Consider the following 16,440-nt stretch of genomic DNA (forward strand, 5'->3'; position numbering starts at 1 on the left):
CGATTATTTATTTTTATTCACTGGGAATAAATCTTATTATGGGTTCCTGCTATATTTCATAAAAAGTCATGTTAACATTGGGAATCATTTGGACCCTATCAAAATGACAGTTCTAGCTGTCTTCATTTCTGTAGGATAGAAAAATGCATATTCTTGCATAGTTTTACAAAATACATCAAACTTTTGATTTGTCATATGAGGCTTGCAAAAAGAGACATTTCAAACTGGAACAAAATTATATAATATATGTATAGGGTTATCTTTATGAAATGTTTCGATCAAGTAAGTATATGTATGATGATAGCTGCTGGAAGATGCAGCTTATGTGAGTCTTTTTAAAGCCCCAGCAAAAGGAAGAGTAAGTATGTACTTTAGCTTTTATCATTGGACATGCATGGCTATTTGTGACCGTGCACCTCAAAACGAACATAAAGTCGCACACACTGATTTTGCGTGAGGACTGAAAATAAGTGAAATGGGTCAACCTAGCCGAACTTGACTTTTTCATATTTCCTGAAAGAGCGGGTCTTCATTTACATTATGCTAAAATTTCGTATCATAAAACGGGCAGGAAAGTGTGGTTTTTAGCAGTTTATCTAAAACATTTTTGGTAGAATAGTGTGATTAGGTGTGTCTTTAGAATCCCTTTTTCATTTCTGAAAAACCTTATCCACACTCTTCACTTTCAACTAGATAATAACTTTTGAAAGGATAGTGCTACTGCTTTGAAAGTTGGCATTAATTATGGACAGAATATGTTAATGAGGCATGCTTAATTTCAGTTTAATCTGATAATCCCCTCATTGTTGTTACTCTGGTGGTTTACTTCCTGTTTTTTGTCCCATTCATCGCACAGCCAGCACGGTTTGGTAAAGATTAAGCGCTTGAATAGACACTGTACTTCAGAGCCTCTTTTCTCAGTTCACACTTTTCCTGAGTTTGTGCTTTCTTTCCAATATTTAGATAGGTTAGGAGAGTCCATTTGATTTTAGTTATACATCATTTTAAAGCTTAAAGTCTGCTCTTTCAGAATATGGTCTTAACTAAAAATTCATGTCTGACGACTTTTTGTTTGTTTTGAGGTGCAGGGTCACATTTCATGTTAAAACATTTCCTTCAATGATGAGAGTGTGATTTTTGTTTTAAATGCATTCTATCATCACACAGAAGTCTTTATATATATTCACAGAAAAAAAAAAGAGATCCATCTTTATTTCAACAATAAACACTGTACCCACCACATATTAAACTTGGTTTGAAAATAGAGATTAATATCATGAATGTCATAATAACTACCATTATCAGATTTTTAACACTTTTATGAATTGGGTCAGTGACCACATGTCAAAGTTCATAATATCATTGTCTTTGCAAAAGCCATTAAGGAGAAATATTAGCTGTGTTTTCATCAATTAGGCAAACATGATTCTAAAGGTATCAGAGAGCTCAAATAATATTCGGTAAAGGACGTGATTGCTTGTCAAAAAGTCTTCCTGGTGTAATGATTTATAATCAGTGGACATAAATAGAAATATTTGACCTAATCTTATCCAGGAGTTATTTTGTTGAGAAAGTTTGACTGAGAAATATACTTTGAGTGAAATTGTACCAAAGTATCCAGAAATTCAGCAGATTTATATTTCAGTCAGTTCTATTTAAGTGCTTCCTTTCTTCAATAATTGTAAAACGGTTAGGATTGTAAGTAAAATATTATCAAGCTTGTCAAAGGTCAGTATTACAAGCATCAATTCAAGTGAGAAATTACTGGTTTGTGGTGTTAATAGGAGGGTTTGCTCGTAATCTGGTTTTACTCCCAAAGTCCACTCTTCTTCTCTCCTGCACACCATTTCCCTTGGAAGAAGGAAAAATCTTTGATAAAAGCATGCTGGCTTTCTTCATATCAGAAAATGAACTGGCTCTCTGCTTTCTTGCGGAAATGCAATGCTGAATTCCCAAAAATGTTGCCATGTTGGGAGGGGCATGTTCTTTAATGTTGTTGATTTACAGTTCCATGTTTATGTGGTGTTTGTCACTGGTGTATACTACATGTTGAATCCTGTGCCATGTTATGTGCTGCTCCCATGTAACTTTGACCTTTCCCGTGCTTACATTTGCACCCACCTGCAAATAAAGACTGTATGTATTGTTTCATACCTTTAAATCCATGCTATTATCACACTTAAGTCATAGCGAATACAGTCTTGCGCTCATCTACTTGCCTTCTTAAAGGATGCTAGTGGTGCTGTACATTGCATCGAATTAGCATGCATTCAGGATGCCTGTGTAAAAGCTGGAGCAAAATCATGTGAGACATGGAGTACTGGAAGGTATCGCATGACGTTATCCATGCAACTGACATGCGGAAATTTCATATGACTTCATATTAAAGGTATTTTTAGGTCGATGATAAAATGTGCTGCACCAAGTTTCAAAAGCACTCGTCCTATACAAAAGTCAAGATGTACGATGAGTATTTGATGTTCACATGTCATTTCAATACATCATTTAACTTCATAAGGAAAGTGAAACATTCATTGGCCACATTTCATCATAAAAACTGAGGTATGAACTGTAATAAATCCAGTTTACACATCATTTGAATTACTGCAGTTACACAGAACTAGAATTATTTTCTTAAGTAACAGTTTCCCATCATCAGATCACAGTGATATGACTAAGGTGACATCTAACACGCTGAAACATCGTAATGACTCATGCCGCATGATACATTAAATACCAAGATGCCATCTTGACTTCAAATTATTCTGGTGTCTTTATTTCACTAATGCTATGTTCCCACTATCATGTGATCTGCTACTCATGCCACGATTAGCCAATAGTGTGTCACAATTTGCACCACAATGAACTTGCAGCACTAATTGTGGAGTAATCGTGGTGATCTTATCAGATCCTGAGGTGAGTCATAGCAATTGTGTTGATTGTAGAAAAGTTCTGGATGGTTAAACAAAAATTTCTGCGATCGATACAATTGCCATGACTGACCTCAAGATCTGATAAGATCTCTACAGTTACTTCAGGATTAAGACCATGATTCGGTCATTGTGCAAATTTTGATAGACAGAAACAAATATTCCATGATCAGCTACCAATGGCCAATCATGGCATGCCAGGTGCATCATATGACAGTAGGAACCCAGCATTAATAGGTCATATCTTTAAAAACTGGCATTGACAGTATTCTGCAGAAACACTTCCATCATTATGTGGGTTGACCTGTGTAATGTGAATGCAATGGTGAATGCTTTTGTGATTGCATGCATGGAAAAAGGATGGTATGGTATGCTTGTATTATTGTCTTAAATGCCGCAGGCGCTGGTCACAACTTCCACAGCATGATATGCTTTTGCTCTGGCTTCCAGCCAAAACCTGTACAGTCACAATTTGCCAAACCTTGAGGAGGTTGGGCAGAAAAGGGACCGATATTCATTGCTTCATTAGATAACATGCCATCAGAAATGACCTAGCAGTAGTATCATAGCTGTAATACTTAATTCAGCTGAGTGACCAAGGGGGGGGGGGGAAAAAAGAAATACTGCTCCCCCTCCCTCACAAAAGGTGCTAAGGTGCTAAAGATTATTTGTCTTTAAAGAGAATCAATATCTTGAATGCACATAATCACTTCTAGATTTCATGAATGAGCCAATTTTGCAATCTTTTCAAGCATGCTCAAGCAATAACTCCATGTGCTGCCAAAGGAAACCCCATGGAACTTTCATAGACAAAATTGCATGGTCCATGTCACAAGATCTCTAAAAGGGACTTGGTGATTTGTGTGATACATGGTGGTAAGGGATATGTAATGTGTCAATGCACTATGTCACTGAATTCTTTACTTGTCTGTAGACCCGTGTTGAGACACCAGCAAAAGCACCAGAGGAACAACTGTTGGAAGTATCCGCCGAAGCACCGGCTGATAAACCTGAAGAAGAACCGCCAAAGTCACTGGCAGAAACACCAGTGGAGGAACCAGCAGAAGTGCTAGAGAAAGCACCAGCCGAAGCACCGAAACAAGTGCTGGCTGAAGCACCTGCAGAAACACTGCAGGAAACCCAAGTGGAAATGCAAGATCAAGTATCTGCTGAAACACTGGAGGAAGTGCCATTAGAGGTGCCCATTGCTGCATGCACAGTTCCGTTGGCTCAAGAACCTGCAGAAGTTGTATTGGATGCACCAGCAGAATCAATACCAGAAGAAAAAGCAGCAAAGCCTGAGGAAACACACACAGAGAAATCAGTAGAACTTACAGAAGAGGCAGAGAAGGAGACACTGACACAAGTATCTGTCCAGGCACTGGCACCGGTACCAGCTGAAACACTAGCAGAAGCACCAGCAGAAGCACCAGCAGAAGCACCAACAGAAGCACCAGCAAAAGTAGAAGAAGCACCAACTGAATCAGCAGTAAAAGTGCAAGATGAAGTAGAGAAAGAAATACCAGCAGAAGCATCAGTGGAAGCCCCTGATGATTCTCTAAGTAAAATGCCAGCAGAAGTAGAATCAGAGGCAGTGTCACCAGAAGTGCCAGTGGAAGCATCCACAATTCCAGCAGAGGCTCCAATAGGTGCAGTTGCAGACACTTCTGCAGAGACCCCTGGAGAAGCACAATTGGATGGACAGGGTGAAACGCCAAGGGAAACACCGGTAGATGCACCAAAAGAAACTCCAGTAACAGAGCGTGTTGCAGAACCATCAGAATCACCAGCAGAAATACAAGTTGATACTCAGGCAGAACCTGCAGCATCACAAGAAGCAGCACCAGTAGAATCCTCAGTCCAGCCTGTGGCACAATCCGAAGTATCAGCTGCAGCACCAGCTCCAGCTGTGGAAGTGAAAGCACCTGCATCATCACCTGCACAAATGCCAGGCCAGGTACTCCATGACAGATAAATCTCACCGTAACTTTGTCAGATGCATGATACACATTTTGCTCACATTATAGCATTGTCTTGAAGACCAACACTTAAGTTTGTTCACTGGGGTTTTCTTTTAACAGCAATTTTCTTTTAACAGCAAAACAGATCACAATGAATGAATATAAACACAGTTCTTTCAATTTACACCTCATTTTATTGTGCATGACACTCATTAAAAATAAAATCCAGAACTTTGCACAGTTCACTTAAGTTCTCCATCTATAGTGAAAGCATGATTAATTCAGTTATCTTCACAGGCAAGTCATTTTCAGAGTGCTTTAATAGATGGCACCGTTGGAATTTGTAAATTTGAAAATTCTCTTGCTCAAGCCATTTACATATTTATGTTTTCTTTAAGTACCTACTCTGTTTGTGCAACTTCATATTCAGTTGGAATAACCACTTACCCTTGAGTCATATTTAACGCACAGCTGACACATGCAAGCACAGGAGAAAAAATATGTGACATTTCAAATATTATCCTAACCCAGCCACTTTAATTTTAGTTGTATGAGTTAATGTAAAAGAGCACATTTCTTACCACAACGTACATTTCTTTTTAAATATTTTCCCCCGGGAGTATTGTTTTCCCCCCTTTTCTTGAATGTAAATTTACCGCATGCATAAAGTTGAATGCATGTAGCATGAAGCCCATATTGGTTAGAGTATCTGCTCTTGACACATCATGTGTTACCTGTTTAAAGTCTTGTCCATTTGACAAGGATTTAGTGTGTTTTCCATTTAGTATTTATAAAGATTACTACAGCCCAATCTGTGGTATTTCTACCTCAGCCTGAACCATCAGCAGAAACTACAGCAGAAACAAAAGTAGAAACAACAGAAACACCAGGAGTGCCAGTTGCAGCATGTGTAGAAGCATCAGCCGAAACACAAGTACCACCACCAGATGAGGCACAGACAGAAGTCTCAGTAGAAGCTCCAGCACCAGTAGAAGAACCAGAGGTACCAGCAGAGTCACAAGCAAAATCTCAGCCTGAAGCACCAGCTGAGGCAGCAACTGAGGAACTGACAGAAGCACCGGCAGAAGCACCGGCAGAAGCACCAGCGCAGAAATGCCACCACCAGTAGCTGAAATACCGGTAGTAGCACCAGCTGAAGTGTCGGCGAGTTCACCAGTGGAAAAAACTACGGAACCATTGGTAGATGTACCTGAACAGCCAACTGAAACACTCAAAGAGGCCCCAGCAGAAGCACCAGTAGAAACACCAACTGAAACACCAAATGAGGCACGGGCAGAGGCAGAGTCACCTGTGGAAACACAAGCAGAGGTGAACACACCAACCCAAGCTCCTGCAGAACCATCACCAGTAACACCTGCAGAAAATCCTGCTCAGGTATTCCAGGAGAGATGCACCAAAATATGCCATATTAGATGTTTGATGATATGTGCGATTTATGGTAGTGATGAGTGGTGGTTGTAGGGGACAAAGTAGATAAATGATGCCATGATACAGGTCCAGATGTAACATTGATTGCAGTCTTATAATAACAAGTCTTCACCAAATGTTATATGTGTATTCTGGTGTGTGCCTTAAATGTTCAGACACATTCTTGTTTGTAACTCTGTTGCATGAATGCAGCTTAACTTGTGTAGCACACTCAAATGTGGCACGGTTCATGTGATTGACCTAATTCTGATTGTTATTGTTAGAGTTCTTGTCTGTTTGTTAAAAAAAATAACTTTGCTGCTTCCCCTGTGGAGTCATGAGATATTTACAACCTCACACATGTCTTTGATACTTCAGCCTGAGGCAGCAGTAGAAGCAGACAAGCAGGATGAGGTCCCCAGTGCAGCAGCTGAGGCAGATGCTGTCAATGGGGAAGCAACCCCCACCACAGAACCAGCTGCCACAGAGACCCCTGCCCCAGAGGAGCCCAGTGCACCCAAGGAGTCTGTTGCAGAGGAGTCCAAAGAGCAGGATGACACCTCTGTAGCAGTCACAAGTGAGTTTGTTTTTTGTTTTTCCAAGTCCTTGGCTATCAAGCATGCAAAAACAGAAGAGCTCAACCACAGAGCTGCCAGCTAATATGTTTTGTATTGTCCCCATTAGGGCCTAAATGATAGAATATATTTTTGATTTTTTTTTTTTTTTCATTTGATATTCTAAGTAAGGGCGATTTTCTCATTTTGTGATAAAGATGCAATTTGTGTCTTCAATTTTCTGTATACTGTGCTGTGCTTTTTTTGGTGGGGGTATCTGCAGAGGTGGGCAGCCCTGCTGACATCAGCAGCATGCATTTTGTATAGGGTAATCTAATCACAGATAGTGGTGAAATAATGTAACATGATTGGCTAAATCTTGCATATCATGGAAAGAAACAAAAAACGGCTCTCAATTGAGACTAAAGTAGCATGATTTATCTGTCTCAATTGATCATGGCTAGATAACCGCATGATAGATTGTTGATCCATGACAGACCTGATGCCTGATTGATGTGTTTCAAAAATATTTTCATGAGTTTCAGGCAATTTTTGAAAGTTCATGTCACCTATTAGTTCATCTTTCATATCACTGTGAAACGGGGTAAATAATTTATACGCTGTCAACTCAATTTTCTGTCTAATGTCAAGAAAAGATTTGTTTCACAGCAGTGAAATGTGCCCCAAGGTGACAGGCTCTCTTTGAGAAGGTCCAGGTCAAATCTGATTTATCATTGTGTCAGTGTATTAAAGGTAAAACATACTTTCCATATGACTGCAGAAACTATTGATATTTGCTCTAAAGTGAAGATGTATGCAGAAACGTGTAAAATAATGCTGTGATAACACAGTTTCAGTTGGGTAGCAACAAAAATATGAAATATTACCTAAAAAGTTATGCTTGAAAGTATTGCAATCTCAGAGCATTCCTGATTGTGGTTGCTAGGTGATGTTTATAATTGATTACAATGATTACAACATATATCGGGCCATAGCAGTCGGGCCATCGCATCTGCAGCTTTTCAGCTGCATTTGATTCAATACTACTGCTATTAAAAAGTTTCAATCATCACACACAGTAACATTCCACCTACCGCTACTGAAAGGGGAGGGCACTTAAGGAATAAAAGTTTGGTACACCAACTTTTATTATGTCACAAATTTGATCTCAAAATACTCGTCCTGACATAATCACATCAGCCAGACAAGTTTCTTGGTGAGCCTTTTGATACTGTAAAACAAGGAATGTTCGCGTGCATCTTAATTTCACGAGAGCCAAGATTCGCGAAATTAAAATGCATGCAAAAGTTCTTGTTTACACTATATGCGTTGAATGCCAGTGGCAATTCGCGAATATGTCATGCCGCGAAAATGGCCATTGGCTCCAATTCGCGAAAATTTCATGCCCTGAATATATCATGTTTTACAGTATACTGCAAAGAAATGCCTGATGGTGGAAGATGAATTTTGAGCCCTTTTGAGAACTAAGTTCTAGCTTTAATATTCAAAGCGGGTGTCATCTGAGTTTTGACCTCTGCATACCTGCTGTCAGCATTCAAGAAAACAGTTATGCTTTAACGATACTATGATAACTGTAGCACATGTACATCACCTTCGAAGCAGTGTCAATACTTTCACACCAAAAAATCCAAGACACTTCTTTAGCTGCATATCATGAATGATCAAGCTTCAAACATCTGTGCCATGAGATAAACTTTGCTCTGTACTATAGACTGCCAAAGTGTGCCCTCAGATTTCTTCCTGTAGTGCATATCCTGTAATCAGATGACACTTTGTTCTTTTCTTTGTGCATCTGGCAAGTTTTTAAAAAGTCTAAAAGTATTAAATTTGTTGCTGTTAACTGTTGTGTGCAGCTGATGGGTCAGAGAATACAATACAGGAAGGGATATGTCTTTAGTATAGAGCCCCTACATTATTAAGGAATCTTCTTAATTCTTTTTTTTTTTATTAACCAGAAGCGATAAGCCAAGTTAGTGCTAGTTTTTACATTTTAGTCTCTCTTTTTTTAACTGCATAGTTAAATTGTCTAAATGTAGTGTACTACAAGTATTTTACCAGTGTGATGGAATCTGCAAATGAACACTATGCCCCCATGAAAGCCCTCAAAGCTGCCCCCTACTTTGCAACGTTCTCAGGTAGTAGTCTGCAAGAATGTGTGGAAGGTGAACTTGCGATACTCAGGTGAATGTGAGGCCCCCGGGTCTCTTGTTCAAGTAGTTTTCATGCTACAGTGCCACCAATGTTTTCCATTCATTGTCAAATGTTCAGCAAATAAAACAAATAAGCTCAATGTTGAGTTATCAAAAAGACAAGTTTGGATCTCGAGTTATCAGCAAGATAAAGTGGAGTCTGGCCTGCTTGATAATCAAACATTTTGAAGTTTCACACAATGTAGAGCAAATGGGTCAAAAAAAAGTTTAGATAAGGGTATAGGTGGAGTCAAGTATGTGTTTCTGTCTGTTAGACCCCGTTTACAGTGCGGGGCCGGGCTCAGCCACGGCCGAGCCCGGCCTCAATTGCGCGGCCGAGCCCCGCAATTTTGTCCGTTTACACTGCTGGGCTCGGCCGCGCTTTTGATTCAGTGGCGCTCTGCTTGTAAACAAACGCAATTTGGTATTGTCTGGTTTTCAGACCCTTTGCCAAATGAATTCTGTGGCGACGAAGTCGCCGTTCGGCAAAGGCCTTTGCCGAAGGAAAAATCCTTTGCAGGACAAAACCACCTTAAACTATACTGGTTTTTGACGTTTAGGGGGTTAATATCCTGAACAGCAAAATAGTACAGGCAGAGGGTTTGGAAGCCAGATTAAAATTGGCCGCGCATTTGGCCCACTTTGCGTTTACACTGAGAAAAGGCTGGGCGCGGCCGCGGCCGAGACCACCTCCAGAGCATAGCCAAATGCGAGGCCAATTTTGGCCTCGCATTTGGCCTTTTGCGCGTTTACACTGAAATGAAGGTGGACTCGGCCGCGGCCAAGCCGCGGCCGAGCCTTGCACTGTAAACGGGGTCTAACTCACCAGCAGACAAAAATATTTGGAGAATGAGATGGCCACAGTATTGGAGCCATTGTAGAGGCATCCCCAAATTATTATTTTCATATCTTTATATACGTTCTTTGTTCAGCTATAACAAAATTTTGATATATAACAAAAGAAAACTGCCTATCCCATGGACTTCATTAGACGGGAGTCGGCTGTATAATATAAAAGTAGCATTTCTATGTCAAGCATGCTATGGCCTCGAGTGCGAATTGTATGATAGAGTACCGAGTTCATTGCAGGCTTGATGTTGTATCTACTTTATAAGTGCTACATTTCAAAATAGTTATTATGCTACTGCACACTGAAAGTTATTGAGAAATGGCAGATACCCTAGTTTTTGGAAGTGTTTCGTAAAGTAGCTTTAAAACCAGATCTTCACACCAATATGAACATTTTACTGGTAGAAACCGGCAGCTGCTGTCAGTGAACTGTAAGATATGCGCCAGCCATATTGCATTTTCATATGGTGTCCGCATTCCTGAATAGCAATCGAAAATGTCAAGGATCATTTGGCTTGGTGGTGGTGTTGTTGTTGTTGCATGAATTGTGTTCAGCTAATCCTCTGAAGTCAAGCGCAAAAATATTTGTCAATCTTGTTTTGTAGAGTTATATAGTACATGCAATCAGACAGTTTGCAATGCGCAACAAGTTGCAATTTAAAACTAAAATTCTCTACCGTATGTTTAAGTGAAGAATGAGTGAATGTAAGAATCACAAAAGTTGATGGTACTGTCTCAATAGTTTTCGTTGTTTGGGGGAGAATTCTTGACACATCTATAGTTTTTTACCCTTGTTGATGTCTGTGTGTATAAATGTATAATGATGGTTGAGGAGAGTTAGGTTGGTTGTCTGTCATATATATTTAGATTGCTTTCAATATTTCAGATTGTCAGAGTTCAGATAGAGTTCCAATGTAGACAGTCGTTCACCATGATTTTAAGCCTGAAAGGTACTAGGTGACTTGCAGTTTACTTTTTTTTTAAAAATCCCCACCTGTTTTCCTTCAGTTTGTCTGTCCAACAGCACCTGAACTTATTTGAATATTGCATTGTAGCTTCACTCCACTTAAACATACCAGTTGTCTAGTGCAGAACAGAGTTTAATTTGTTCATTCTTACAGGAGGCACTGAATAAGTATGTGTGTATTAAAGAAGAACCTGCTTTCTTCTGAACTCTTATTTGCAACTGATTCACTCTTCGTAGGCAACAGCATGCTTCCTTTTTCTTAAAGAGGATAAGAAGCATTAAAAAAAAAATTAATACTAGTGTCAACAAGGTAGCCATGCATGGAATTGACTAAAAGAATAACAGATCGATCAGGTGATCTACGTAACAATCAAAACTCAGATTGTAACATGGCTACTTGGGTACAATGTCTAAAGCAACTTCTGCATAATATGTGTGTAGAAGAAAATATTTTTAGCAACTCTTGGGATGGTTTGCTTCCATAGTTCAGGACAGCCTGAATTTCTGCATTTTCTGCATGTATCACAGCCCCCCCCCCCAAAAAAAAAATGTATGAATATATATATATTGGCATAAGATTACCTGTAATTAACAACAGGAAAAGATAAATGTAATGAAGTGTGTAAAACAAAAATATGTACCCGGCACATAAACTTGATTTGTGCTTGCATTATGGAAGAACACAAATATCAGTTTATAACAGCTAGAAAATGCAGATGGCTGCCACGTTTAAAGCGTAAGCATAGCTTGAAGATGATGGCCAGCCGTCTTTGAAAATGACGTCTGTATGAATCATAAATGCTTCTTGAGGTTGGAAAGTGTAGTCGAAAGTGCAGTCGAGACAGTGTGCATGTGATGTGGTGATTGTTCATGCATATGTTAGATAGGATGCATTCGGGCATACGCAGTACAATCATAATTATTACAATGTTTATATTGATTTGATCTATATTTACAATCGTTTAAATGCCACTTCTAGCAAGAAGGAATAGGTATCCTCAACAGTGCAGTGTCCTGAGCTACGGACAGATGATTATTTTTTGAGTGTTGGCCAGCAAATGATTGCTAACCTTATGTTTTGTTGTTGTTGTTGTTTTCACAGATGGTCCATCAGGGGACCAGGTCCTAGATGAGAAGAAAACAGAGGTGGAGTTCCGATGGGAAGAGGGTGGCCAGGAAGTTTTTGTCACTGGAAGCTTCAACGAGTGGAAGGACAAGATACCGCTCGATCAAGCGTGAGTTGTTTTTCTCTCACTATCCCCTTTGCTCTTTTGCTCTCTTTCTTTCTCTCTCTTTTTCTCTTTCTATGTCTCCCTCTTCACTCCTACTTCATGGGGGGGGGGGGGCATTTCATGAAGCATTTCATCAGATATTTTTCGTACAAACTGTTACAACCTACTGAAATGCTTGCATCTGATGGTATGGCATTCTATAAGATTTTGATCCTGGCATTGGAATGATATACATCTATGTATCAGTATCATTTATATTCAATATGGCAGCTTCAGCTATCTCTTTACTGAAACCCAAACCTTGAAATAGGATGCTTGTGAAGTGCCATGAGTAGAATTCTAACACGAGTTCTCTTATTTGCATTATTACATTGCAGTTTATGCAGATCAAAATGAATGACTTGCTGATCTCACTTTGTTGTTGTTGAATTATAGTATGTTAAAGTGACCACAGTCATTCATTTCGAATGCACATGTATGATTGGCAATATTGTTTCATTTTTCCCCCATATCTCATCATATCTGTGATTTTCAAACCCATTTCTAACCTGGACATTTTTCCCCATTGTCCTTGAAATTTCTTCATTTTGCATCCTCTTGAAGTTATCTAACTTGCTTTTAACATATTAATTGTTCTGTATACTGTAACCCTGTTTTGTCCATCTCCATTTATCTCAAGTCTGCATTGTCTTCCACTCTAAATTCTCACTGTTTTTTTTTTTTTTTTTGTATATCAACCTCCAATTTATTTCACATGTGTGTTGTTCCATGAAATTCAAAATGGAATGTCATAAATACTCATGCACAATTTTCTCTGTGAATGACACCTGCATCTGTCACATTATTTATAAACATTGTTGCCATATATTCCCATGATGATATCATTCTAATCTTTTGCATGATCAATGAAATTTGAGCTTTAATTGAATTTTTTTCATTCAATTGTTTGATCACATTTTGCATGTTATCTACACAATTATTCCTTCCATAAAACTACATCATCTCCTCCATCTCATTTATTTCTCATGCGTCTATTTGTGTCTTTTGTTTGGCATCTGCCTTTTTTTTCTGCAAACTGTTCATGTTGGTTTTTGTTTTTATTGTTTATCGCACTGTTCCCATTTCAAAACTTCCCCTGCCCCCCCCCCCCAATTCTATCCCCTTACCCTTCTGCCTCTACCCCCTGTCATATGTACTATACCTCCCTTTGAAACTACCCCTTGCTATTTCAAAATCATTCACGGAGGTAGCGAGGATGGGAAGTTCACACAAATGCTGTCCCTATCCCCCGGGATCTGGACGTACAAGTTTATCGTGGACGGGGAGTGGAGGGCTAGTGCTAAGCAGGTAAACTGATGTGTGGGTGTGAACGATGCCATTCATTTCATACTTCATTCTGCACAGGTTTGGGTCGGTCTACCTCCTCCACACTCATACCCATCGCACTGCCTCGATTCTCCAAAGTGACAGTGTTCATACATGCCAGATCACAGCAATACACCATCATTTACAAACTTTGTCGGTCCATGCCACCCACAAGTTTTTGAATCACACGATAGTTGAGTCAGTTGAACATTGGGCTATGTGGTGCTGGAGCAACCAGGCCGATCCAGTGAGCTGGCTTGATAGTTGCCCCACCTCAAACTGTGCATCATTTCATCTCATTTAATTCCAGTGAGTTTTCTTGCTATAGTTCAGACTTGGCAGCTAGAAGCAAGTATTGGCAAGAATGAAATAGTGAAGAAAATTAATGCTTCAAATACTGTCAATAAAGAAATTGATGTATCAGTTTAGCTGTAAAAGCAGCAGTGACTTTAAACAAATAAATGAATGGCAATGATGCACTGTTGACAGGATGTGGCAACTTTCAAATCACTCAAGCAGTCTGTAGTATCTGTTTAAATGGTTTAAACCACCTGTAAAATGCCTCACATGTACCCCTGCCTTGATCCTCCATACACCTCTACAGTGATGGCTGCTTCAGTGTAAAAGTGAATCTCCAGGCTGGAGACTACACTTACAAGTTTGTTGTGGATGGTGAAGACAAAGTTGACAACAAGAAGGTGAGAACATCATGGGCAGGATGATGAAAGGGAGTTGTGAGTTGATCCTGCATTGCCGTTTACTGTTATCCAGCAGAGAGTGCTAATGCAACTTTACCCCGATTAACAATCTGTTTTGCTGGCAGTAACAAATATATTTATGTACAATACATGTTGTCGTCTATAGACCATTGCCAGTTTGTTTGCATGCCAATCTAGTCTCTGTGTTCCAAGCACAAGCACTCTTGTATGCAGATTTTCATGTTCTTGGTGGATAGCATTACCAGATTCAAAAGTACAAACATTCCTATTTCACTTTAAAGTATCCTTTAATGGTGAATCTGAAGATAATTTTCTAGATGGGAATCAGTGCTGCATTTGCTGTAAGCTTCATTGTAATTTTCCAGAGGTGCACTATTTCGGCTGGAAAAACATTTATTTCAAAACAATATCAGGGCCATGAAGACGAAGGGGCCTTAAAAAGATGTCTTATTTGGAGATTTTCAAGTCTTGTTCCTTGATGAAAGAATGCATTGGTTTGTGTTGTTTTTTTTTTTAATTGTTTTTTAAGTTTGAAAGTTTAGATGTGACCCAAACAAACAAACAAACAAACAAACAAACAAACAAACAAACAAATTCAAATCGAACACAGGGAATTGAACATATCTTGACTTACATTGAAAGTTCATTCTGCTCTAGATAGTGGGCATGCTGAGCTCAAGGAAGGAAGATTCCTTGAGCTCTGAAGGAAAAAGATTCAAAGTATTGTCATGAAAATCGCAAGGTGCTACATAAGCACATGCCTAATTGCCCGGGAAAAGCAAAAATCAGAGTCAGGCAAGTGTTTTGGAATGATGGGGGAAAATGCTTGCTGCAATTGGACAAGTAAAAAAGTTAGGAAGCCATCTTTTTTCACTCCCCCCTCCCCACAATTCCAATAAGTCAAGCATACAGAAGCCCAAGGAAATTGACTGTTCAGTGATGTGATGCATGAAATTACTTTTCAGCAGCTTTCCAGCACTTGCCTGAAGAAGCCCCAATGCAATGTAACACCAACGCTCGATCAAACCAAGTTTGTTACTCCAATGTGTTTGAGCTTGTGAATTAGTGTGTGCTCTTAATTCAAATGGCTATGTTTTATTAAGCTCTTGACTTACAAGTGGTTTTCTGTATCAGTTTCTCAGATTTCTGGACTTTCTGTTTGGGCAAGTATTTTACGACAGTTTGAAAATCTGCTTACGAGTGCACATGTTTAAAACAAGTTATGTATCACCCTGAATTGGTGTATATATAACAGAACAGTGATAATTTGTTGTATCGCATTGTCAAGACGTAATGTAGATCTAGTGGGAGAATGATGCAATGTAGCGGAGGTTTACCAGTCGTCAGCAACATTTCTAGTTGCTGTATGACAGATGCACCATTCATAACAATATATATCCCAACTGTTTTCATTTCAAATTTAGTATTGACTTTACAAAAGGACAATATTTGTCCTGTCTTTTGCTGGGTTGATGGTCTGTAACAATGTGTCACTTGATGAATCAATGTAACATAGCACAATACTATCTTTGGCCACTGATATATTGCACAATCATTTTGTTAGTCTATACATACAGGACGTGCATGCTTGCTGCCGACGCTTTACTATCATTGATACAGTGGACACTCTATTTTACAAGCAATAAGCACTAAATGTATGCAGACCATTTAAATGCACAAACAGACAAAAGTCATGTACAGATATATGAATAAATTCCATTAATTTGTAATGCATAATCATTTCCTGGTTTTCTCACAGAAATTGTAGCCATGCTTATAAATATTTATGTGGCATACTGGAGGATATGTTTTTAAAGCAAAAACAGGGGGGAAAAAGGTTTTCTTTAAATAGCACGATGGTCCCATGTAACATAACTCCTTGATGGACTTGGTAGTTATCAAAAGTTGAATGTTTAGATGTGCATGGACATTTCTTCTTTCCTCACATGTCTTGTGATTTTTTGCTGTGACCAGCCTGGCTACAACATTTCACTTAATGTCAGTACTTTACTTTCAGATGAAGCCCATCCCCACAGAATCAACCCCCCCCCCCCCCCCCACACACACACACACACACACATACACACCAAAAAACAACAACAAACAAACAACAAACAAAACAAAGTGGACAAACAAAAAGGAAAAGCAAAATCAAATACTCTTTGAAAACTTACATCTGAAAGCATACCACCAAGGAATTTTCCAAAATTCTCAGTGATAACTGA

At 39.1% G+C, this 16,440-nt stretch overlaps 1 protein-coding gene across 1 annotated transcript in view; it reads left to right on the forward strand.

The window, feature by feature from the left end:
- Positions 1-16,440, forward strand: part of LOC139726963 (uncharacterized) — a 68,836-nt gene that overhangs the window by 46,987 nt on the left and 5,409 nt on the right. Inside the window, exons 5-10 of the mRNA XM_071637951.1 lie at positions 3,865-4,887; positions 5,724-6,006; positions 6,039-6,286; positions 6,698-6,896; positions 12,002-12,134; positions 14,101-14,194. Of these exons, the coding sequence (XP_071494052.1) occupies positions 3,865-4,887; positions 5,724-6,006; positions 6,039-6,286; positions 6,698-6,896; positions 12,002-12,134; positions 14,101-14,194 (1,980 nt within the window). The remainder of the gene's footprint in view (positions 1-3,864; positions 4,888-5,723; positions 6,007-6,038; positions 6,287-6,697; positions 6,897-12,001; positions 12,135-14,100; positions 14,195-16,440) is intronic.

This window comes from Diadema antillarum, unplaced genomic scaffold, assembly GCF_040938485.1.
Source record: "Diadema antillarum isolate AM-2024a unplaced genomic scaffold, OU_Dant_1.0 seq00000106_RagTag, whole genome shotgun sequence".
Lineage (NCBI taxonomy): Eukaryota > Metazoa > Echinodermata > Echinoidea > Diadematoida > Diadematidae > Diadema > Diadema antillarum.